This window comes from Nematolebias whitei, chromosome 12 (genome assembly GCF_014905685.2).
Source record: "Nematolebias whitei isolate Nwh7 chromosome 12, NemWhi1, whole genome shotgun sequence".
NCBI classification, from domain to species: Eukaryota; Metazoa; Chordata; class Actinopteri; order Cyprinodontiformes; family Rivulidae; genus Nematolebias; species Nematolebias whitei.
Window position 1 is genome coordinate 44,968,237 of NC_056509.1, and position 26,242 is coordinate 44,994,478.

Genomic DNA, 26,242 nt, shown 5'->3' on the forward strand with positions numbered 1-26,242 from the left:
CTTATTTGTCGATGCAAACGTTTTGAGCAAGCACAGTTATTTGTTTAACCTTTACTTATACAGGTAGTCTCGTTGAGTCTCAACAGAGACCTGTTTGGGAGCAGATGGTGGGGTTTAATGTCCTTGCTCATGGGCACAAAGTAAGGCAAATGAAGGTGGAGGCAGAAAGTGTGGGTGCTTCACCTTTTCCACCTACATTTTGATGTTGTCGGTACGGGGAGTTAAACCGGCGACCTTCCGATCACAGGTGCACCGTCTCTAACCTCTGCGCCACCACTCCCACAAAGTGTAGCACTCGGCGTACACGTTGTGAATCACTCTCAGCCACTTCCACAACAAACTTTAGCTCAATATCTTTAAAATGACCAAAATAGAGCAGCCGTCAATGGCTGCCATTCAAAATGGCTGACCGTGGAGCGTGATGAGGCTTATTTCCACACCGATCACAGCATCGCAGTTTTAGCTTTGATGACTTATTGTCAGCTATCAAAATAAGCCGTGAGATTTTAGAGTATTAAAAAGTGACGGCACGATCAGAAAAAAATCAAACCCTAAAAAAATAAATACAAGATTATATTGAAACTCATGGAGTCAGTCAGTTTAAAGGCTCACAGGAAAACAAGAATCAAGACAACTAAAAGGCTTTTTATAAATATATTCATGAAGCAGCATTATATCATTTATTCACACTGTTACGTTAAGAAGTGGGAAAACAGCAGAAATGTAAACGTGCTTATCACTGGGCGTAGTTTCATTTAAAGTTTGTTACAAACATCTGAGACATGAGGAGGTTACTGAGAAAACTGTGCATTCTTTTTCCATCTTGTTTACAGTTTCCTTCAGTCTTCTGTGCACTTGTAGATCAGCTGTCTCATAGATAAAGTTCTCTCATTCATTACTCACACATGATGTCAACACAGCACTCCTTCATTATCCATCAACACCCACGTATTCTGGCCCGGTGACTAACGTGTTTATAGGAAGTCGGTGCTGCTGCTGCTCTTCAGTGTCTGAGAAGGTGGGCGGTTCACATGACTAACCTCTGCTGGATCGCAGCTGTTTTTTCATTCAGCCTTTATTTATACAGGTTAGTCCCACTGAGCCTCGAGGACTCACTTACAAGAGAGACCTGTTTTAAATAAAGAATGACGACAACAGTAGACAATCATAAAAGAAGGCATATAAATTGAAAAATAAAATGATGTTAAAAAATGAAAGAAAAACAGCTACATTATACAACGATATAAAAAACTAAAAACAGGAACGTGTTGATTTTTGCCATCAACTTAACAGATGTTGTAAGAATCGACAAACTCAAGCGGAAAACCATTCAAAGATAAAATGGATGGAAGAACTGCTGGGACCGACTTCCTGTTTGAAAACAACATCCCTTTGGTTTTGTCAGCATTTGAGTCCTTGAGGCTCAATGGGATTTACCTGTCTACATAAAGGTTGAATGAATTTTGCACCAGTTTGAGATGGAACAAATCAGACTGGATGATGTTAAATGCAGACTGTAAAAGCTGAAAAACCTTAGCAACTGTTTTAGCTCGACAAAAAACAACTGTGTCATCAGCATAGAAATGTAAGGATGCATCAGGAATGATCTGACCTACATTACTTATGTAGATTGTGAAGAGGGTGGGTCTTAAGACTGAGCCTTGCGGTACACCGTTGTTAACAGTTAGATAACTGGAAGAAGTACCGTTATATTGAACACATTGCCTCCGATCTGAGAGATAATTAGAGAACCAGCCAATGCTGTGATCTGAGAGCTTATGACACAAAATGTCATGGTCCACAGCGTCAGAAGCTTTAGACAGGTCTAAGAAAAGTGCAGCATGATAATCCTTAGCATCCAGTGCTTCAACAATGTCATTAAAAACCTTCATTGACGCAATCGTGCTTTATTTCCTGAAACCAGATTGATGGAGAGGTAAGATGTTAAATGAGTCCAGATACTTGTTGATTTGAGAGTTTATCAGTTTTTCTAGGACCTTAGTTAAAATACAGTTTAGAGACTGGTTGATAATTGTTCAGTGAGGTGGGGTCACCTCCCTTCAGTAAAGGTAGAACAAAGGCTGTTTTCCAAGCATTTGGAACAGTGCTTTGGATTATAAACAGGTTAAAGATGTGGGGCACCGCTGGTTCTGCAATGATGTGTGTGGCCAGCCTTAAGACACAAGGATGAAGGTCATCAGGACCTGCAGGTTTTTTAGAATCTAGATCTTTTAACAATTTATTAACCTCGCTAACCGAAAACAATGAAAATGAAAAGGTGTGGTTCACTGAGGACTGACTTGTAGGAGATTTCTGTGGATACGATCACCACGGTGGCGCAACTGGTAGAGCTGCTGCCTCTCAGCGAGCAGGTCCCTGGTTCAAATCCCGGTCCAGGGGCCTTTCTGGGTGGAGTTTGCATGTTCTCTCCGTGCATGTGTGGGTTTTCTCCGGGTACTCCGGTTTCCTCCCACAGACCAAAAACATGCATGTTAGACTGATTGGTAACTCTAAATTGTCCCTAGGTGTGAGTGAGAGAGTGAATGGTTGTTTGTCCCGTTTGTCTCTATGTGTCCCTGTTATGGACTTGTGACCCGTCCAGGGTGTACCCCGCCCCCTCACACAGTGACTGCTGGACATGGGCACCGGCGACCCTCGTGACAGAAAATGGAAGAAGCGGGTAAAAGATAATGGTTGGATGATCACCACAGTGTTTTGGGCATTTCACACAGATCTGACAGATACTTGGTGACCGTTCACAGTGGCTGACAGTTGTGTGTTGATAAAGAGCTGGTGTTTGCAGAGATGCAATGCTCACACACATCATCATAACACTTCCCCCCTCAGCAAACACACACACACACACACACACACAAAATCAAGCATTTTATGAGGAGAGAATCATCAGGAAGAGGGAACTCCTGCACATGCAGGGTATCAGTGCAGACAATGGATCATCTGTCCTTAACAAATACTGAGCCTTGCATCTATTCAACAGGCGGCCCGTGGGCCAGATGTGGCTCTTTTAAAAGTTTCTCAGGTCCCCATAAAGCTGCCAGAGTCCTACAGTTATTTGTCTTAATATGATGATAAAAACATGCAAAACACATCACATCTATTTCCATACCTTTGTAATATTATCCAGTTGGTGTTGTTACGCCGTATTGTTTTACATTATTAGTGTTTAGCGTATATCTTAGATCTTTTAGCGTACCATTTGGCATTCTGTAGCTTATATCTTAGTGTATATCTTAGATCCTTATTTACTGTTTCTTTTTATACTTTATATTTTTGCTATTTTTGTGTGAAACTGGGACCCTGAGCACATAATTTTGTTCCACCTCAAATACCACGTGTGATGGAAATGACAATAATCTTGACTTGAACTTGAACTTAAGCTAATAGAAGTAAACCCTGACAACACCGAGGGGTGGGCAGTTGCCCACCTGTCAGCAGGTGTCTGATCACCCCATTGAGCTGACTAAAGGCAGTCAGACCACAGGATGCAAAGGAGACATGTTAGCTAAGCTCACTGCACAAATTGGGATCTCAGGAAGACATCAGGAAGCTAAAAGTAGCAAACAAACGGGCTATAAGCTAAAGTAGCAGAAAGCTGGCTAAAAGCTAAAAGTAGCAAAAGGCTAGCCTGAAGTTAAAAGTAGCATGAACATGAACATTACAAAAGACTATCTGAAACCAAAAGTAGCAAAACGCTTGCTAAAAGCTAAAGTTGTAAAATAGTAGCTAAAACAATGTAGTAAAGGAAAACACAAAAAGGAGCAAGTAGCTGAAACAGATTTCAAATTATATTTTTGAAGGAACTGAAGAGATCTCAGTTAATTTTGAAAGGTAAAACAAATGTATTTGTAAATTTTGTTAGATGGTTTGAAATTTATAAAAGTTACAAAACCCAATAGTCTTCTTATTGAGCTGAATATTTTGGTGATATGAACAACTAATAATAGCACAAAATATACAGAAGTAATTTGATTCCTAAAAATAAAAAGTACTGACTAAAACCAGAAAAGCAATAAAGCAAGGTTGGATCTGTAGAAGCCCATTTCTGTCATGAAAGAAAAAATAAAAGCCCAACAGGAAGTCATAATTTCAACTTTTAAAGCCATAGTTATGGGAATAAAAGTCATTATTACGAGTTTTAAAGTCATAACTATGAGAATACAAGTCATAATTTCGAGTTTTAAAGTCAAAATTTTGACTTTTCTAATTTAATTTCAAAGTTTGTCCCTTGCCGGACACCGTGACTCTACAGGGATGCAACTTCCTGTCAGACACGGGTAGTTTTCCTGCATAGCACATGGATTCATTCATTTAATGTATGTCCCTCAGCCTTCAAACGTCCTTTTAAATAAAGGTATATAATGTATACATCTTTTCATTGCCACTTTATATAACATTTAGTATCGAAGCCCATTTCCGCTATGAAATAAAAGCCCAACAGGAAGTCGTAATTGAGTTTTAAAGTAATAATTACGAGAATAAAATCCATTATTACTAATTTTAAATTCATAATTACAAGAATAAAAGTCATAATTATGACTTTAAAACTAATAATAATTACTTTTATTCTGGTAATTATGACTTTAAAACTCGAAATTATTACTTTTATTCTCATAATTATGACTGTAAAACTCATAAGTATGACTTTTATTCTCATAATTATGACTTTAAAAGTCAAAATTACGACTTCATGTTGGGCTTTTATTTTTTTCTTTCATGGCGGGAATGTGCTTCCATAAGGACAATATTCCATTGCACAATAAAAACTTTATAAACAATATTATGAAACTTGTAATGAGCCTTATTTGTAAAATGTAGTATAAAAACATTTCAGAATTAAATAAATAAATAGTCTTTTGCAGTTTAGTACATTTTTATTTCAATTTCATGAGCTTTAAATAGAAAAACATTATGCACAATGAACGCGGAGTGACGTCACCGTCCCTCCCACCACGTGCCTGTTGTTTAAAAAAAAAAAAAACAACGACGTCATGAATCAAATTTCAGTCACGAAAGAGTTAAACCGAGCGCGTTCTCGGAGCTTCCCCGGGAGCGCGCAGAAGCAAATAGACAGCAGGTCCGTGGATCAGCCGGGGTACGGACGGTGCCGAGTACTGGCTGTGGAAACAAGGAGACCCGAGCGTTCGGTTCCGGCGGCGGGTTCTTCTCGTGGATTTGCGTGACGGGAACTTTTACTCAACGGTACCGACGCACATCGAGGCTCGTGGGGGATAGACTCGTCCACAACAATGTCGGGGAGCAGGGAGGAGGAGAGGAGGAAACTGGCCGACATCATCAACCACTGGAACGCTAACCGGCTCGACCTGTTCGAGATCAGCCAGCCCACGGAGGTAGGAGAGCCGCACGGAGAGCAGGGCAGGCCGCGGGGCCTCTGCCGGGCGAACAAAAGCCGACACACCCGGGCTACAAGCGCGCAAAGTCGGGCTGTGCGTCGTGGGCAGCGCGGTCACTCGGTCAGCGCCAAGTCCCTGCGTGCGTGGATCCAGTCAGCGCCAAACCCTTGAAAAACCGTGCGGGTTTACTGTAACGTACACGAGCGGCTCACGACGAGGCCTTGAAGAACCCCTCCATCTTCCGAGCCGTCGCGCTGAATAAACTCATAAACGAGTTAAATATTGACCACGACGTCGTGCGGTTGTATCTCACAGCGAGGAAGCTAGCTGCTGCTAGCTGCTGCTAGCTACCTGCCGCCACTCGGAGCGGAGAAAAGTCTCAAACCCTGTAGTCACACGCACGATCAATACACCGTGTTTCAGCTGGAGACCCGCGCTTGAACGTGCACGTCAAGGTGCAATTGTTAAAAAAGGGTCATGCGATTAAAAACCGCGCTGATTTATTCGGCTTTTATTGTTATTATTATTATTATTTGCTAGCTAGTTAGCAACAGAAGGCAAGTGCACAACAAACACCAGGAGCGATGTGTAAAGATGTTCAATCCGTTAGCTAGCTGAAGAGGTTTACGCTGTGAAAACAAATAAAAGCTCAAAATGTTTGCAAATGGTGGGTGCTGTAAATGCTTCCACCTGGACAGTCCCTGTCAGAGCAGAAACTGGTCCATCGTGTCCCCCTGGGTCCTTCCAGCTGTCTCTCAGCAGGACTTAGACCCTGCAACAAATTAAGGGGCTCTGCTTTACTACTGAACCACAGGACAAGACTTGGAGCGTTTTATTTTTTAAATAGTTTTTTTATGATTTGTCCAAGTTGGTCTGCATCCACAATCTGGACCGAGTTGGTGAACTCTGGGAGTCTCCATGTTGGTGCAAAGATTTGTCGTCCCAAGTTGCAAATGCCTTCGTTCGAATTTAAAACTTAAGTAAATTTGTGCAACTGATGTTCTCAACGTAGCCTGATAGCGGCGACACGGTGAGCCAGTGGTTAGAGGTGTAACCTCACGGCGAGAAGGTCACAGCATCGCTTCCCGGTCTGGGTGGAGTTGGCATGTTCTCCCTGTAGGGTTTTAATTGCTAACTAGTTGTGAGCGAGAGTGTTGACGGTGGTTTGTCTCGATTTGTCCCTGTGATGGAGCCGTGACCTGTCCAGGTTGTCTTCTGCCTCTCGGGTAAAGAAAATGGATGGATAGTCACGAAGCGGAAGGTGGTGTCTCCAACCCATCTTCAGGGGCCAGATCTGCTTCCTGCATGGAAGCGCCAACAGAAAACATCTGAAATGTCCAGGTCTAAAAAACAAAAGCTTTGTGAAGATAAATATTTTCTTAAACCGGTTCAAGTCTGTCCCAATATTATTTTTTTTTAAAGTGTGCTCCAGCAGATTAAAACATAAACGTGTTGTTGCCGTGTGGCTGAAGAGGTGGGTGCAGAGTGACCCGCGGGGTCAACTAAATAATGTGCACGGCCAAGAATGCAGTTTTCCAAGTTGAACGCATAAAAACGGGCCACGAATTTCCAAACCGGACTGCGGCCACATGGCTCGATGGTTTTCAAACGCTTGGTGTTCGGTGAAACTGCAACAGAAATTTACTTTACAGGAATTTTGAGTCGCTAGCTAGTTTCCAGTCACAACTCGGTGAGATAGCACCTCAGTGGACTTGGTTTGTTGTTGTTTACTAATGAACTACAGGACGAGACTTTGCTGTGTGTTTGTTGGTGTTGGTAGCGGTTCTTAGGCGGGCAGCTCACCCCCACCTTGCCCTTGGTGCAAGGGGGGGGTCACAAGATCCCCTCTTCTTCTTGAGCCGATTAATTTATTAGACTTGAAGCTGGCCAGCCGTTTTGCCAGAGCTGCACACACACACACACACACACACACACACACACACACCCCGCCTCGCCTCGGTTGGTTCTGCGAGGAATGATTAACCCTGTCCAATAGTTCTCCAGGCTGTAGTTCTCTCACGGTGCCTCAGGGTTTCTGCTGAAAGCACGCTCAGCGTCTCGTCCAGTTGGCCATGATTAAATGTAAAGCAGACGCATGGCTGCCCCCTCCACACCCCGCCCCGCCTGCCCACATGTCAGCTGTTGGAGCCCCCGAGCTGCACGAGTGTCCTTCACATGGTCCAGACAGCTCCTGACCGAGGCTGTGAACAAAATGCCAGCAATACTTCCAAGCAAGATCGACGCCTGTTTTACATTTGATCGGAACGTTGCGTCGCTGAAAGAAAGCACCATTTTTAAATTTTTTTTAATGTGACCTTAGAGCAGTGAGATCATTCATGTGATTAGATTAGCCATGGATGGATGATTCGTCTGGAACAAAGGTTCTCCAACTTTTTAATCTCACAAACTCAAACCGAATAAAGTCCTGCTGCGGATCTTGTGCTGCCGGGCTCATTACATCCCAACATGCACTGCTGTCACGTGAGGAGTCTGCAGAAACGTTCGGCTTGCTTCTGCAGACCGAGCGCCGCTCAGATTCAGACGAGCAACAGTTTGTTTTATTTGGGATTTTATTTAAAGGGTTTTTCTTTGGGGGGGCAGTGGTTTCAAAAGTTAGGTCGGGACCCCAGTGTGGGTCACAAAACACCCGGTGGGGTTTTTCAAGATGGTCTCCAGATATGAACTTCTGATTGACATGTTTCCAACACAAGTTTTGCAAAGGATAAAAACAGGAGGATTATAAAAGTGTCGCCTTCGTGCTCGTGTTTAGTTGAGTTGTGTCGGTTTTTATTCGAGCGTGCAGCAGTTCACGCAATCACACGTTTGTTCGCCGTTATAAATCGACCTCACTGGCTTAGCCTTCATCATCTGCATCGACACGTTGTCATTTATAGAAGGAAAACTGTTTTTTTTTTTTAAACTTTTAAATAAAGTGTTGTTCTGAACACAGCTGTTAAACATTCCTTGTCCTTTTGAACTTCAGTATCACTAACGATTATCTCGCTTCCCATTCACAGTATAATTCGTACAGAACTTGTCTAGTTTACAAAAGATAACAAACATTGATTTGGAGAAAGCAGCCTGGTTTGACAACAGCTGATTATCTTTAACTTTGTTCAGTTTATTGGCTCCAGATCTCCTCAACATGGATGGTAAACACGAAAACTGGACAAAAAAAAATCTCCACTTGTTGAGTCGTATCAAAAGGTTTAAATCACATTTACTGCTGTAATGAAATTCTTAAATTCACTTAAACCCTTCTATGTATCAATCATGTCCTCAAGAGTTGGCAGGAAAATACATTTAATTATCTTTGAGCTTATTCTTGGACTGGATAGTCTATATGAATGATTGGTCTTTACTTTCTGTTAAATGGGAAGTGATCCTGGTGGTTTATATGATCAGGAAAGAGGTGTAGTTTTATAATGTAAATGTAGGTTTGGCTATGATTTTTATCTGTTACCTGCTTATTAAGTCCTGTGTTTTCTGATCTTTACCTCCCATTTGTTCCCATCATATTATTTTTTGTTGTTCAGCAACCATATTAAGTATTATAATTAAGTATAAAATTCCTCCTCTTTATTACTTTGAGACTTAAACGCAGTCTTTTCCTGATGGATTGGCGCCACTTTTAGGAAAATCAAATCAAAATACGAACGTTTGTTCAGATTCGACGCCTCGTCCTTCTCATAAATGTAAAGTCTGGATCCATGTTTGGCAATATCTAGTTTTTGTTAGGATGTGGGAAAGAACTCTACACTGGACGGCTTTAATTCAGATTAAGATTTGATATAAACTTTTGATTTTATTTTCCTCTGCTCACGTTTTATTCAGAAAGATGTTCTTAGCCTCTTTTCAGATAGAAAATCTAACTAATGGCTCCATAAGCATATTAAAAACATGTGCACAGCGTCGTGTAACGTTACAGAATCTCAGACGGTTCACGAACTTGCACGTCTCTTACAGTTCGTTGCGTTCTTTTAACGCACGTTTGCATGTATGCCGACGACTGACCCTCTGCAGCTGCTCGTGCTTGGAAAGAATGAAGAAGTTTGTGGACGAGGTCGACCCGAACGTAAAACATGGAAACGAGCCCAGCAAACCCAAAGTGATGTTTCAGGAGTAGTGCAGCCGAAAAGCAGGTTTTAATACATTTAAAATAGGACTGCATTTTACAAATTAAGCCTCCATAAATACTGGAACGTCCCACGAAGCTTGCACTGCGCTGCAGCACATTTTACATGAAGTCGGCGTTGATTTGTTGCACTGGACAATAAATAACTGCTGCACTTTTTATTTTAGCTTCACCGGGCATGCTGCTGTTTAATTATGTGCGATAACGGTGTAATTAGCAGTCGGTAGTCAGCAGAATAATTAATGCAGCCATGTCAATAATCTGATCAGATGTTTAGTCTTGTTTTTCCTTAAATCCGATGTTTAATTTACTAAAAAAAAAAATGTTTTTGACGTATAAAGGTTCCTCGTCTTTAGATGAGCAGTGACTTGTCCAAGTCAGTTCATGAAAAGTGCTCGTTGTTGAGCCGAGGCTGCAGAGGACGTCTTAAAAGTGTTTTATTTATGCGACGGAGGCCGGACAGTTTTAACGCTCCTCCGCTTGTCCCGAGTGCCGACTCGACACTTTTCCAGAGCGTTGCGTGTCAGTTTGTAGATGACTGACTTTGGAGCGCGTCTCAGCCTCGTGTGCGAAGCGGCTTAAAACAACAGCTAAACCAACGTTTAAGATGTTGGGATCAAAGGAAATCTCTTAAATAAAGTCTAGAGATTTTAGGTTGCGACATGTTAAATGTTTATCATCTAAACGTGTTTGGTCAAAGTGTATTTGAACAACTGGAAGTACGGTCTTTAAATGCAACATTTGCTTCGGCTGAGTTCTTTGTTACGATCTACAAACACTTTACTGCGACGGAACAATGAATCCACACGAGCACAACAAAGTAAGTGCGCATCTAAACTCCCAATAAAGTATAATTAGTTGAAGGAGAGTCAGCTGTTAGCTCTCGAATTAAAGGGCAAATCCAACCATTTGAGTTTTTGTAATTTTGGAGAATCTTTGAAAAGGAGCTTAGAAATTAAAGGCCTAGCAGTCCAATGTTCAATCGTAAAGATCATCATGTTGAGACGTGATGGAGAGACTTTCAGCTGCTAAAACGTAAAACTTTAGCTGTATTTAGTTACTATCTGTTAAACTGACTAAGCTCTAGTTATTTTTGGGTTGGCTGTTGATTATTTGTGTCGTCCATCTTGATTTGAGTCGACTGTAATCAAGATGCACATCCAATGATTATGTTCTGAAAGTTTCACTAAAATCCATTCAGGGTTCAGTCTCGGCTACTACCACAACTAACGGAGTTAAAAAGTAAAAAAAAAAAACCAGATCATCAGATTACATAAAAAAGACTTTAATTCCTCCGCTCTGCTCACGATCGACTGTTTATTTGTTGTGATGTTCACACAAACACATTTTAAAGTTGCACAGGTCTCAGAAAATCTGCAGAACTTAACATTTGAAGACAACCGAAGGGGATGATGGATAATAAAAACAAACAAGAAAAGCATTTAATTAGTATTATTTATGTTCGTCAAGCTGTGACACTAAGTTACTCGTCTTTATGGTGGTGATACTGGGATGACTGGGTGGGCTTCGCCCTAAAACTCGAGCTGTTCTCGAGGTTTGAACCAGAAGAATTGAAAATGGATTTACTAGCAGGAAGCTCATGTGTACCTTCTTCCTGATGGGAAGTGAAATATAACAAGCAGGCTCGCCATGAGATGAGTGGCCGCTCCCTCCGTTTCCTCGCTGCACAGGAAGCGGGAAACTGAACAGGAAGTGACTGTTTTGTGGAGATAGTGCGTTTCCTGTCTAGGTGGAAAGACTGTATTATTTCCATTGTGATTTTTTTTGGTTCAGTTTTTTTTTTTAAACATTTTTTGCAGATTTTCTCCTGATGATAAATTTATTTTACTGAGGGATCAAAACTGATAAAAATCAAATCAAATACCTTACGGGATTCCAACTTACGTTTAATTTATTTTGCACGATAAATTTTCAGACGAGCGTCTTTCTTACTAATTTTTCAATACTTTGCTGCTGTTTTTGAAAGTGCTTTATAAATATTTTGGACCTTTTTTTTAAAATGATAATTTAAGTCCATGTGCAAACATGTATTTAATAATAAACAACATTACACATTTATTGCAGAACTGCTTTAAAGACGGTGGTGGAAACTTTCCGGTTTAGGTGGCATTAAGTCATAAAGACATGGTGCAGCGTAAAAGGCATTCCATGTACTGTGAGGTCACCTGTGTAAATGAGAACACAAACATAGTGTAATATAAATAGATATATTAGAGTACATTAAATAAAAGTATTCTTAAATAAATCTGATGTTAGATAATCTTATGGTGAGAGGTAGGGTTGTAAATGTTTTGGTCAGACCTTTATCACGTGTTCTATTACATGATCGGAGGAGCTGTGTCGGTGCTCAGATTATGTTCTGATGATGACCGCCTGCTACTACCACATCAACATTTTGCTCAGTATTTAATTTGATGCAATCGTTAAGAGTTTTAGCGCGTCGTCGTGCGTCTGTAACCATTAACAAACCGCTTTCTTGTTTTTAATTCGACACTGGTTTGGGTCCGGGCTTCTAAAGGAGCGGCGTGGGTGAAACGTTTCAGAACAGACGTTGTTGCTGCGGTGGTGCTTCACCTTGCCCGTTTCTGTTTTGACAGAATGGAGACCGTTTGGTCTCTCCCCAGTGGAATTCTGGGTAACCGCTGGCCCTCGGCAACAGTGACGGCACTGTGAGGTCACCCTCGCACGTAGCCGCTGACCGCCCTGCGCGTTTGTCTCCGCGCGCATTGTTCCTCTCTCTGTTTGTCGACCGCACCCTGCCTCCCCTTGTCTGTCTGTCTCTCATCATGTCGTGTGGCTGCGTCGCCATGGAAACGCTGAAGCTGTGATGAGTCGGCTCTAAAGAGAGGCCTCCCTCACACGCACCCTGCATTTGACAAGCATCTCTGAAAACAAAGCTCGTGTGTGCTAAAGGGTGCCGTGATCGATTGTTTTAGTGTAGCACAAAGCGGTCTTTGGTTATTTTACTAACAGGCGGGTTTCATTTATCTGTACAGTTTTACTGCAGCTACAGAGGCAGACGGCAGTGACGGGTCTGTCAGACACTACATTATCTGTCAGTGTTGCAGTTCTTTCTGATGGAGGGGAAGCCATAATATTGTTCAAAGTATGTAATTTTTTTATGTGAATTTTTTTTGTGTACGTGTATAATCTATAAAACAACCACTAAATACACGCCCTGCCAAAAGTTTTCTGCATAGTTTGCAGTAAATGACCAAATCAGCAGGATTATGTTCAGTTGCCAACGATTGAGTTGTTTGTTTACATTCGGACATAGATGAAAAAAATACCGGAACGATGATGAGTGGGTAAAATAAGTGTGGGATGTAAACGGAGAGTGGACGATGGAATAAGAGATGCCGTGTCAAAAGCATCAAAGGTTCATCCTCTTCTGAAAAGAAGCAAAATCTAAAAGCTGTGAGGATGAGTGGACAGGAGAGTGTTTGTGGGAGGAGATCGAGCGGTAAAGCTAAAGCTAAGATCTGATCTGTGCAGAGATATTCCTTCCAGAACTGATCATTACATTTAGATTTAATCAAAGGCGAGAAATAATTAGTTTTCTCAAAAAACCCTGATGAGTCTGAGTTGATGCAACAGAACACATTTTTATTTGTAAAGCATTTTAAAAATGGCACATTGGGCCAAAGTGCTGTACACCAGTCAAAGAGCGTAAGAAAGACCAGAATCGACCTCAAAACGATCAGTTCTTGATGCTGAAAATGTTAGAAGCATAAAAATTCAAATCGGTATCATTGGTAAAGTCGTGCACTATTATGGCTTTAAAAGAAAATGATTCGAGGCAAATTAAATATTTCATTCTCGTTTTTCTGCCAGTTTTAGTTGCAGGTAAATCAAACACTTAAAAAGCTGTAAGGATGGATTCTTAGTTGTATGTTGATTAAAAACAAAAACATAGTGCAGGCCTTAATAAATTTAAGTGTTTTAAAACTGAACATGCTTTTATCGCTCGCCAACATATTTCCTGTTGTAAATCTACAACCAATTTATTTTGGTGTCAGTCCAGGTCAAAATGGCTGCCACTGCTAATCCTTATTAGCCAACAGATCTTGAATTTCCCATCCGTGAGACGATAAAGAGGCTGTTTCTATAAATGGTGATAACTCGGTCGATTTGACAAATGTCCCTCGATACTTTGCGTTTCTTCTTGAGCGGACTCATTCTTCTGCAGGTTTTCAATGCAAGATTGTACATGTTGTTTCCCGGTGGCCTGGCCTGCTCAGTGAGCGCCATGGGGTCCCCTCCTTTCTCTTTTTGAGGCGCCTCAGAAAGAGAAAGACAAGTTGAGTCCGTCTTTCGCCATCGCTGCTGTGGGAGCTTCAGTGAGGTGGATACCAGATTGTTTATTTAAAATAATCAAGCACGACCTGAACGGAGCCTTAACCCGAGCCGACCCGAACCGTGCCGGGACATTTCCCAGTTCAGGAAATGTCCCGGTGCTCCCGATGGCCCGTTCACCCCCTCAAAGTATTATTTAATGTTGTTGCTTTACATGTTTTATAGTTTGAACTTGGAGCCTTAAAACATGTTTTAAACTGTTTGCTGGCACATGAACTGAGAGTTCCTGCACTTTAAGGCCTCCTCGTATATTGTGACATTAGCTGCCGCTTGCATCTTCTGCTGCCTTTCCTCGCAGCTTTTGGGCCTGAGATAATTTTGGTTCTGCATGAAGGGTCCGAGTGCGTCGTGTGCTGCACGCCACACCTCGTGGCCAGCCTCTGGAGGTGTGTGAGCAGTCGCAGAGGAGCGGTTTATGGCGCAGGGTGAAAGGTCACGACTGCGAGTCTTACAGCCCGTCCTGCAGAGTTATGATCCATATCTGTAGCAGCTGAATCCCGCCTCGCAAGACTGGTGTCAGTTTCACCACAACGTCCTGATGTTCCAGGTGTTTTCTGGTTTAAAACACCAAACTAGTGGCTCTTGGGTCACGTGCGACCCTTTGGTCCCTGTGCAGTGGCTTCTTGTAGCTTTGATCAAAACAAACGTAAAATCGATTATTTGTTTTATGACTACAAAAAAAAAGACTAGTTTTAGTCGTTTTTCTGTTCAGTTTTACACAAATAATAAAAACAATCTATGAGAGAACGACACAAATAACGAGAAAAAGTTTGCATCAGTTTTATCGCATCATATTTACCAAACTTCCAAACAAATAGTGTGGTCTTTTAGAGAAATGAAACGTGTTTGAACATATCTGAAGAAAGTTATTGGATAGAAAAACATGCACGCGCATCAAATGACTAGGTTATGATATTGCAATAAAAATGACAAATTGCTCTGGTAACAATAAAAATATAAGTTAAGGGTTTTCTAAAAAAAAAGAGCCTCTAATAGAAATTTAAGTAAATAATCTCTGCATTTATTAAAATAAACTTAATTTAGTAGTTTATGTGTAAACTATTGAAACCATTCAATACAGATTTTTAACTTCACAATGTCATAGTTGTTTTTTTTTGTAACGTTTATAAAACATCAAGTTTTTATTTCAAGCTTTGAGAGTTTTGTGGCTTTGGGCATGTTTTGGTAAGAATGAGCAGAAATGGCTCTTGCTTGTAATCGCTGCAGACCACTTGTGCAGAGATTTGTTTTTACCTTGCTATGAGGTTGTAAATGACATTTAGTTTATTCATTTGGTTTATTCCTCCATTTAAAACCACGACGTTGACTGTTGGAGTTCACCCTGATTGTCTTTTTCACAAAATATCCCATAAACCACTGGAAGACTTTGAATGAAACTCATTGGATGCACATCTTTAACTTATTAACCTTTGGACCCGACCGTGTTCAAGATGGCCACCAACACTGAAATTAATGTACCTCCGAGGATTTTACAGATTCTTGTAATTTTCTCGTTGGATATCTCGAACATGAGATTACAACCAGGCTGCAGGCGTGTTTGAAATTAAAGCTAATTAAAAGATTTAGAGGAAAATCTCACAAATGTTTAAAATAGAAAAACAACCATTTCCAAACAATAAGAAACGAACGTGTTTCGATGGGCGTTGTGTTTACCACATGCGGCTCCGGTAGTGTCTGGTTCAGCTGTAATCACTGCAGCGGACCGGCTTTATTGGCTGCTGCACATTAACTAGAAGGATGGGGTCACTCTGGACAGCCTGTGGGCCTGTGATGGAGCTTGTTCTCCTTCCGTTTACTGTCGGATCTACTCAAGTGAAAGTGGTGGTGGATCAGGTAAACAAGTGTCGGGTCATTAAAGTAGCGTTAGCCTTAGCAGGGATGTTCTCTCAATGGAACAAAGTTTAGAAGACGCATCCTCTAATTCAGCGGGCTATAGACGACTTGACCAAACCTCAGAAATACCTCGTCGTTTCCTGCGACATCGCCACACTCGGAATACGTGCTGCGAACAACTCCCAGCTACTACCACAACGGACTATTAACGCACAATCCGACCGAGGTAACGCCGCCTTTGAGTTTGGTTTCGATTAGCTGTGGCGGTCATCTTACATCAAATTGGTTGTAGATGTACATTTATTGATTACTTTGAAAAGGAGAGTAAAATATGTCCTCTGGTAGTTGAGATGTTTTGCTAACAGACATAGTTTACTCCAGTAGTCGATGCTAAAGTTTTAAGTAAAACACTCGGAGTGTGTGTCGTGAATGACTCTCAGCTACTACCACACCAGCTTTTAGCTTATCTGGGTTATATCTAATTGTGTGTTTATTGCGTCAGTTGGCTGTGGCAGCCATCTTGACTCAAGTTCATTCCTCAAGTTATTTACTTGCAGGTCGGCGTTCATTAATTACCTTCTGCACGTCCCAATACAAGTTGCCCAACGGTTCACGAGATGTTTTGCTAACACAGGAGGAGACAGGCAACACCGTTATCAGTACCAGACATTGGTCCTGACAATAAAATCTGCAGTTGAATCAGATGCTTTGTCAAAAATATGAAAACTGTCTTTTAAACGCCTGACCCCATTAAACGTGGCTTTAAAAATAATCGTCTCTTAATAAATAACACATTGACGCCAGCGTTTCTACGGTCACACCGAGCATCATCATTGTTGCAGTTCTTGTTTGAAGCCCTCCTGATCACACTAACCTTCACTACTTGGTTCAGTTTGTGAAATCTATAAGCTAATTGATTGTTACGTCGGTTCCCAGGTCCTTTAAGTCTAAATTTATTCTCGCTGTATCTTGCAGAATCACTGTTCTCCTGTGGAGGCAGTTAATTTTCTGTAATGGGCCTTCAAAGAGTGATCAATATATGTGAAACTGCTCCCTAAAGGAGCGGTCCAGAGCAACACACCAGCCCGGTCCGTGTGCCTCTGGATGTGTGCGTTTCAGCAGCCAAATGGGTAATGTGTCATTTTTCCTGCTGCTGATGGAATGTCAGGAATGCAGATGGAGTCTGGAGTGGAGCAATGCAGACGAGGGAGAAGGTCACAGGATGGACTCTTGGCAGAAATTGGAAGAGAAAAAGATCTGGAAAGTTTTGGCGTTTACAAATGAGGAGTTTTGTGTGGAAGCACCTGCAGTTTGTGACACTTCCCTGCCCTCTGTCAGTTTCACATTCCTTCTCTGTGATTTGGCCTCACTCTTATCTCTCGTTCCTCTTGTTTCTAAAACAAGCGGTGCATTGTGCACGCTCAGCAGAGCAGCTCGCCCTCAAAGCTCTGTGTAGATGTGCGTTTGTCCCAGCCAGCCTGTCGGACCACGTTAATCCCCTCAGAGGCCCGGCACGCCACCCTCCCCGCCTTGCCCCCCGCCCTTGTTTTGTGTCTTCCTTTAGCCCTCGTTGGTTTTACGTGGACCCTTTCCCGCCGCCTCATACGCTGTCCCACCTGTCGGTCAGATCCCGCCCTCGCGTTCGTCCCTCCGTCGACCTCGCAGGATCAGGCAGGGACAGTTACTACGACTGTTTGTCACTGCCCGTGACCAGCAGCTCCCATGGTGCTTTGCAGCAGATCAGCGGCTACGTCGCAGTCCGTCAGGAGGGAAAACGTGAGAGAGCAGCCTGCGCGATCATTGGGAGTAATCACGAGTCAAGCTCAGCGTCGACCGCAGGGCGACAGGTCGTTGGTGGTCAGATGAGCAGTTTACAAAACAAGAGCGAGCCTGTTATTTTAAAAACCTTATTCATGAGAAACTCGATAAGTCATGCTAAAATGTAGCATGTCGACGATCGAGCTCCTTACAAACATTTTAAGAGTTATTTTTATTTTTATGAAGAGCTCCCTACAAATGTTTGAGACAAAGATCTTGCTCTGTTGGTGCTCAGAACATCAAACTTTAGGTCAACATCTGTAAAACTCACCGTTAGCGTTTCTAAAGGCTGTTGTCTGCGGCAGCGTCTAGAATTGGGTTGACTCCAGAAATTAATCGGTTGTGTACCAGGGATGTATAATCACCAGCTTCATCACGATACGATATCATATTGTTTTGTTTGTATGACGATACGATTTTTCTCTATCACAAAGTTTGTCACGATACGATTTCGATTCACAAGTCTGCGATCGATGTTTTGCGATATCAAATGCCCGTCTCATTTACATATAAACAAATTTACACAAACAATTCAAATATGATTTAACCATTTTATTTCTGTTATTACAGGCACCAGGCATTTAAATAAAATGTATATTTTTCTTAATTAATGAAAAAATAAAAATAAATGACCTGTTCAGTATATTCTCACATTTCTCATGTTTAAGTGCATTTTTTAAACCAGTTCACTTAAAAGTGCTCTTAACTTATAAAGAAACAAAAATAGATATTGAGCTTTAACATGACAAATTTGTTGTTTCCACGCCTTGGGAATTTCAAAATAAAAGCGTACTTTAAAGATGATTATACGAATCGATGTTTTAGTTTTGCCACAATATAATCGAATCATTAATCATTTAATCGATATATCGATTTCAGTCGATGTATTGTTACACCTCTATTATGTACATCCAGTGGTAATGTTCCACAAGCACAAATAACTACATGATCGCCTACCTTTATGACATTGGGCAATAAAGAATTTCATCTAGCTCAACAAAGAACATTTATGGGTATAATATTGACTTTTACAAACAATAAGCATAAAAAACATTCAGGAAATGTCAGAATAATAAAAGCATTTTTTGTTGGATGTAACGGCCAACAGTGGTGGAGGTCAGTGGCCGTCTTTTGGATTAGCTCAGTTTTATCCCCATCTTAATAAGACCTCAACGCACACGTGCACACACACGCACGCACGTACGTGTGCGCGCACACCAGCGAAGTTGACAAACAAACCCAGCACACAAATGACATTCCACAACTCTAAAATATTTGTTTCTGTCTCCAAGTGTAAAAATATTTTCTGCGTTTGGCGTCGGTGTGTGCGAAGCTTCAGGATAACAAACGTTTGGCCACGAACACGTTGAGAGATCCGTGTGAGAAAACTGGACTTTATTGTTTTTTCTGTCTATTGCGCTTTTAGAGACACTTGGTTTACTACTGAAGACAGAGTATAGATGAGAAAAATGTTCATATCTGCAGTTCTTTTAGTCTTCTTTGCTGAAGTTTTTAATTTTATTTAGCCTTTAACCATCTGCAGCGTACGGTTTCAGTTCAGTTTTATAAATGGAGCTTTCAGCACAAAGAGCAGATGGATAGTTGCCGATTAGCCGAGGAATGTAAGATTTTGAAATGTTCAGGAGAAAGAGAAACCCACGACTCTGGTGGGGCTGTGGCCGTTTCCAGTAACTGTTTATCTGGACTTGAACGTGTGCTGATTGATCAAAAGAGGCTAATTAAGAGTCGAGCTTGTTTTGCTGTGACACTTCTTCTGTTTGGATGTGTGCAGGTCAGAGCAGTCTATTCTGTCATGAGTCTGAGCTTCTTAGAACTTCTTCTCTGTTTTGCTCTTTTAAGCTTTTCTTTCAAATAAAGCGAGCGCTCCATATCTGTTGTTGGGATAATGGTCCTGTTAGGCCAGCGCCTGACTCTTCTGCGACTGTTGGCAGGCGTCACCTGTGAAGGAGTCTTCAAAGCATCTCGAGATGAACATCAGGGTTCTCCGTTTGCTCGCCGGGTCGTGGAGGCTCACATCCTCGATGCTTGAAACTTCCGTTTGTCTCGTTTCCGCTCCTGCTCGTTGTCGTTGCGTCCCCGTCCCCAGTAGAGCTGCACCTCGTTCTCGCCCCGTCCCAGCTCCGCCCTCCAGGCAGGCCCCGATGGAGAATTTCAACACAATAACACCATGTGGGTGTCCTCAGGATTCTGCCGCACTCGGCCATATTTGTTGACCTTAGCTGTCCACCCTGCTTCGTAAGAACGTCTGACAGACTCCGACACTCGGTGCTGGAGCAGAACCACAGTGGGTGATTTGACTGTACTGACGTAAACCCAAACAGACGGCGTGTGTGCGCTTTTAGTATCTGTGTGTTTATGGGACTCCGGGGTTTGGGTGGATATTTTTCTCTGAGGACAGAAGAACAGACGTATTTCTCATTAGCTCCATCTTCTGCATGTTATCACGTGTCCTGATGTGGTTTCTGTATCTGAAAACGGGGAGAGTCTTTAGTAAAAGTTTGTGTTCCTGCTCAGTTTGTTTTAAGGAGGCAGTGTCTGATGCAGATGTTCAAAGCACATCTGTCGCTGGGACTTTAGTTTGTTCCAACCCGGGGATAGTATGTAAAACGTTTCATGTCATAATGGTAAATTATGCTATTTTAGAGTTGTATTTTGATCTTCTCATGCACAAATGAAGCTCGGACAAACGTTTTCCTTCTTTAATCCGTGTTTTTGTTAAAGGCCACATGACTTCATAAGCCACTCTGGATATTTGTGGCACCAGGCGCACCACTTGTAGCATATCTGCGACATTCATCAAGTTTAATGACTCTTTTTAACGCCAACACTTCTGCAAAAAAAAACTTTTACTGGAACTTTGACGGCGAGCACATAAATATTAACATATTTACTAGGGGTTGGGGCATAATGTATATTTTTAGATGCATCACATTGCAGACACGCAAGATTCTGATTAAAGATAAAAAAAAAAAAGATTTTGCTAGGGTTGAGCTTTGCTGCCACTTTAGGAGAGTCAGCAGTGAGTAGTTGCAGCGCAGTAGTTTGTCCCAGTAGGGTTACCGTAGTTGAAAGCAGCAACGCTGTGTATTTTAACACCGTTTTCATATTTTCTTCACCTCAACTTGAAAAATATGTCTGTAAATATTAGATAAGCTTGTCATAACATTAACGTCTTCAGCAACAACTTTGAAACGTCCGATTTGTTCAGAAACTTCCAGTAATAAACTCGATGCTAATTGTGTTAGCCTTTTTCTATGGTGCTTTCAGTGTTAGGTTAGCGTATATGCTAATTGTGCAGCAGCTTGTGATTAATGGGGTGATGGTGCTGATCTCTGCCGTCATCCGTGTAAAAAAGGCAAACTAAGATCATATCCTGTGGGCGGTTTCTATCTCCCCTGCTTCCTCTCGTGTTCAGTTCTGTAACAATGCAAACTGAACCTGATAGTGCAGCATGAACGGTAAACCTTAAATCTGTTCATCCGTATTTAAAAAAACCAAACGTTTGTTATGATTCTAACTCTGTTTCCATGTTTAACATGAATGTGTGTCTCTGCTGTATGACCCAAAGTGCTTTTAATTAATTTATATTGAAGGTTTATGTTCACAGTTCTTATTTTTTTGCAATCTGATATAGTTTTGCTTTTTTTAAAATTGTTGGCTATTCTGTTTCTTCTTACAAACTTTTTCTTCTTTTGTTTTCTGTCTCTTTGCTGCTGCAGCAACACATCAGCTTTTCTCACTGTCAATCTATCTTTGATCATTTTATGGTGTTTTTAATGAAGTTTATTCCATTTTAATTATAATTTAATTTATATCAAATTTTAATGCATTATTGTTTTTTAAATCATAGTATATATTGACTCTTGAGTAACTGTTTTTAATGGTTTGGTTGACGATAAACTGAGTCTGAAATAGTTGCTTATATATTCTTTTTAGATGTATCAAATGTTAGCTTTTGTATTTTTAATATTAAAGTGGTAAGAATTGATCAAAACAAGAATTTTAGTGTTTGTTTTTCCGTTCTCTTCAGATATTGGTAATTTTGGTTGCCATATATTTCAGCAAAGCTATAAATAGATGCGTCAAGAATTGGTTATCAGGTTTTAATTGTAAAACTTCTTCTCTTGTGTTCTATTTGATATTTACCGGTGATAATCATTACGTCTACCGGGGTTCTTGTTGAGCTCTAAAGATTCAGGTTAACTGAAGCGGGACAGGAAAGAAGCTTTGAGGGGAAACCCAAGAAGGAGGAGAACCGTCTGGTGGACGAAGAAGTTTTGGATTTGCGCCGCGGTCCGTCAGACTTGAAGTTTAGGCATCTCCACAAATACGACTGGAAATGTTTCTGGTTTTGCTGAGGTTTCATTTTTTTTAAATCAGTTTTTAAGTTTAGTCACACATCACGGCACTTATTTGCCTCCCTCCATTGTTTTTCTTCCTGATACCTGAGACGTGGGCCTGGCCGTCCAACCATCGCCGCGGCAACACGACACCTGGCTGAGGTGGTCGTCATGGCAACGTGCAGCGGCTTGTTGGTGTCGGGTTCTGTTGGCAGCCCGCTAGTATTCATGAGACTGCTTTTGGGTTTATAATTATACATAAATGATCTAAAGTTTTATCAGGAGAGGGAAAATATTTAAATTATTTCTGACTTTTTTTTGTCACTTTTTATGCTCCGACTGATCCAAAGTATTCTTAAAGTAAATGGAGAATAAAAACAGATCTTTGACGTTTGTTCTTGCCAAACAAAACACACCTGGATGATGACGACGTCGTCTGTGAACGAACGACTTCACGTCTGAACAGCTGTTTGTACGAGTTTTGTAAACTGGACTCGTGACGTCAGTTGTGAACTTTAGAGAAAATCGGTGAAAGCCGATTTTCTTGACTTGAACGTCCCCTCTTACCCAACTGCATCCGTTTGTTACGGTGCTTTTTTTTAAAAATGCGACTGCTTGACGTGAACTTGCTTCCTGTCCAAAATGGCTTCCACGCCCACAAGTTAAATTAATTTTTTGAATTTGCATTCAGTAAAATATTGAAAATCCCCCGGAGCTTTAACGAGTTGGAACCCTGCAAAGACGGGAGAAAAGAAAACCCGTTAAAAACAAACAAAAAAATGGCTCATTTTACTAAAACGCACATTCATGCAGGGCTGTTATCACGATGACCTCTTGGGTTGAGCTCGTTTCCACTGGATTTTGTTCTTGCAGGATAAAGCCCGCACATGTCCTCTGTGGTTATTAACAGTTGAAAGATAAAACTGGTCCCACTTTAATGAAGACATTAGAAGTAAAATCAGACTGCAGTTAAAGACTGAGGTCCTGGATCTACAGTGGGTGCATGAAAAAGGCGCATCCTAAATGCTGGGGCTGTGCAGGTGTTTTGTCTTACCAGTTCTTCAGACGGTGGTTCAGTGACTCACCTGGTCTGAGTGGACACAATGGTTTGGACTGTTGGTCACTCTGAGAGTCTGTCACCGCTTCCTCCTTCCTGTTCTGCAGAAAAGTCACTCCAAGGCTGAGAGTGTTTGTGGGCGGACCTGTATTATTCAGCGCTGCATCCTGTGTGTGTGTGTGTGTGTGTGTGCACGTGTGTGTGCATGCACTGCATTCTTACGGGTGCTTCTCTATTCTATGCACGCGTGGACCTTCAAAAATGCATACTAAGGTCACATTCTTGTGCACTTCTGTTTGTGTGCATGTGTGTAACTTTACAGCCTGATCGCATGGGGCCATGTTCAACCTGCCCCCGTAAACTAGAACAGACCGTTATTGATCTTTATTTCATGCACACGCTGTTACGCACGCCGTTACGCACGCCGTTACACACGCCGTTACACACGCCGTTACACACGCCGTTACACACGCCGTTACACACGCCGTTACACACGCCGTTACACACGCCGTTACACACGCCGTTACACATACTGTAGCACACAGGTTCATCCACAAGCGAGTGACCTTTCTAGCATTTTTATTTCAGCTTTTGAGGTTAAGAACTAAGATATTGGTAAGTTAAGAAGTGAATGTTTTGACCAGAGTTGGAGTAATTGGACATTTTTTAGGGGGTGTGATTTCTCATGTTAATTGTGGTTTGTAGTTTTTGTATTTCATCTGCTAATAATCATCTCATGGACTTTGTATGATTTGACAAACTTTGTCAAACCTTATGTCTGTCCGTCCATGCATCCATCCATCCATCCATCCATCCATGCATGCATCCATCCATCCACAATGGGACCCCAATCCCATACTCACGGAGCACCCCCCACACTGTACCCCGAGCAACACGGTCAAATGCCTTCTCCAAGTCCACAAAACAAACTTCCATGACCCCTCGGGCTACATGGAGTGATCAGGAACAGCAAAAGTGGGCTTTAGCATAGGTTTAGGTTTATTGTCTTATGCAGGTCAACACAAAGTCAACAATGCAATAAAATGTTGGGAGCATGGTACTGTTAGCAGAGTGATTCTGTTAGCAGCATGGTTCTGTTAGCAACATGGTACTGTTAGCAACATGGTACTGTTAGCAGAGTGGTTCTGTTAGCAACATGGTACTGTTAGCAACATGGTTCTGTTAGCAGAGTGGTTCTGTTGGCAGTGAGATTCTTTTAGTAGCCTGGTACTGTTGGCAGTGTGATCTTGTTAGCAGCACGGTCCAGTTAGCAGCATGATGATAATAATGACCCATGGAAAATGACAACTGAACTGTTACTGTTCCTGAAAATGGATAAAGTCAAAACATTGTTGATAACCCGTGAGCTCATCATCATCTTTGATCAGTTCTACAGCTTGTTGAGGCCTCACTTCCACTGTGGGTAAATATGAATGAGCTAATAAGACTGGACACAAACTAATCTCACTTTACAGTCCTGCGGTTGGTAATTAACACACACGCACACACACACTGTTTTTATTTCAGTAGCCGTTCCAGCCTTGATCCCTGTGGGTTACTTGCAGAGGTGTTGAAGCAATGAGCTGCTCTGATTTGTGGCAGGGCATCATCTCCGGGCCCCTACAGTCCATGCTCAATTTATATCCAGCTTTCCCACAATGCCTCACTCCTGTCAGAATGACAAGGTGGGCTTTGTTCAGCTCGATACTGAGGCTGAAACCTACCTGAAACAAAGAGGCTTTTCTTTGCAGCCACAGAGGAAATGTGTTCATTTAGTTTTTTTGTTCTTTCTTTCGGGACAACAAACCTCCGCTGCCCGTCTTTGTTTTTTCTTGGTCTTTCAGGTTGTTTTTGCTCTGCAGGAAATTCTCTGAATCCCCAGTCAGTCCAGTTTAGAGCCTGGCCTGTTGTCGGAGTTTTGACCCGGTTTGCTTTGTACAATAAAAGGTTCAACTCCAGGACAGCATTGTTTTGTTGTCAAGTGCTGATTACGGTTCATTTCGTGCCAAAACTGCAACATTGGATTTTTAGGAAAACGATAATATGAAATATATTTGTAGCAGAACGAATTACGGATTTCTGAGCTCATGTTCTTCTTGTCAGGTTTGACAGATAAATATTTCTTCTTTGTCGTTGTAACAAGTGTAACAAAATTAAGGGCTGTCCTTGCAACGTAAAAAACAACAAAACTCAAAGCGAGATAAAAACACTTGCATCTAAATGTCTTATAGATAGATGTTGGATGGCCTTTAACGTCCTCATGGCTACAGAATAAAAACTATTATTGGGTCTGATGGTCCCTGGTTTAACGCTCCTGGCTCTCCTAAATAAAATAAATATTGAAATATGCTGGAGTTGTACTTTTTATAATGAGTTTACTGTTATATGATGCAGAAAGAGAAGAGGTTGAACAGCTGTCATCTGTATGTGATGACATAAAATATTGTTTAATCAATCAACCATAGTTTATATTTGACTAATTGTTTCCTTACATCAATATTTAATCAATACATTGCCAGAAATGGTTGATCCTCTTTTATTTTCACAGTCCTGGGCGACATTTTTAGATCGAGTTTAGACATTCAGAGATGCGCAGCAGGGACGTTTGGACAACTTTTTAAACGGCGTCCAAATTTCAGCTGACCGGTCAAAAAATTCAAGATGTGAGCTTGTTTTTAGTTGCGTTTAATTTCAGTATTAGAGTTCAAGCATAAACTTTGAGTTGTTTGTACATTTTATTGGATGCATTCGAAGTGTTGCGTCTCCACCAGCTTCATTTTAATTTACAGTGAAATTGATCCTTTCTGTCTCAGATTCACTAAGTTTTAAACACTTGTTTTTCTTTTTTTTTTAATTTGCACAGCAACAATAGGGTTTAAAAAAAAAAAACACAACGGTTTCTGCGTTTGTTTCGAGCTTGACTTTTTTTTTTGATTACCACCTTTTGTTAATCTAAAACTATAAACTTTATTTGAACAGGTGAGTCAGATGAGAACCACTTCTCGTCTACAATAACGACCTGGTTAAGAGGCAGCAACACAAGTGGATATAAAACTGTGATGATGAATCAAAGCATGACACAAACGACATCAATTAACATGTTTAAACATCCATCCGTCCTTCCTTCCTTTTCCTTTTCTTTTCCCTCTTCCTTTCCAGGTCACGGGGGTCACTGGTACCAGTGTCCACCCATCACTGTTTGAGAGGTGGGGGACACCCTGGACAGGTCTCCAGTCCATCACAGGGACACATGGAGACAAACAACCAT

General features: G+C 41.4%; 1 protein-coding gene across 1 annotated transcript in view; it reads left to right on the top strand.

Moving 5' to 3' along the window:
• Positions 1–5,029: 5,029 nt before the first annotated feature.
• afdna (afadin, adherens junction formation factor a) overlaps positions 5,030–26,242 on the top strand; it is a gene marked incomplete in the record, with an annotated part of 118,927 nt that continues 97,714 nt past the window's right edge. The window contains 1 exon segment of the mRNA XM_037685954.1: positions 5,030–5,369. Within this exon segment, the coding sequence (XP_037541882.1) occupies positions 5,268–5,369 (102 nt within the window).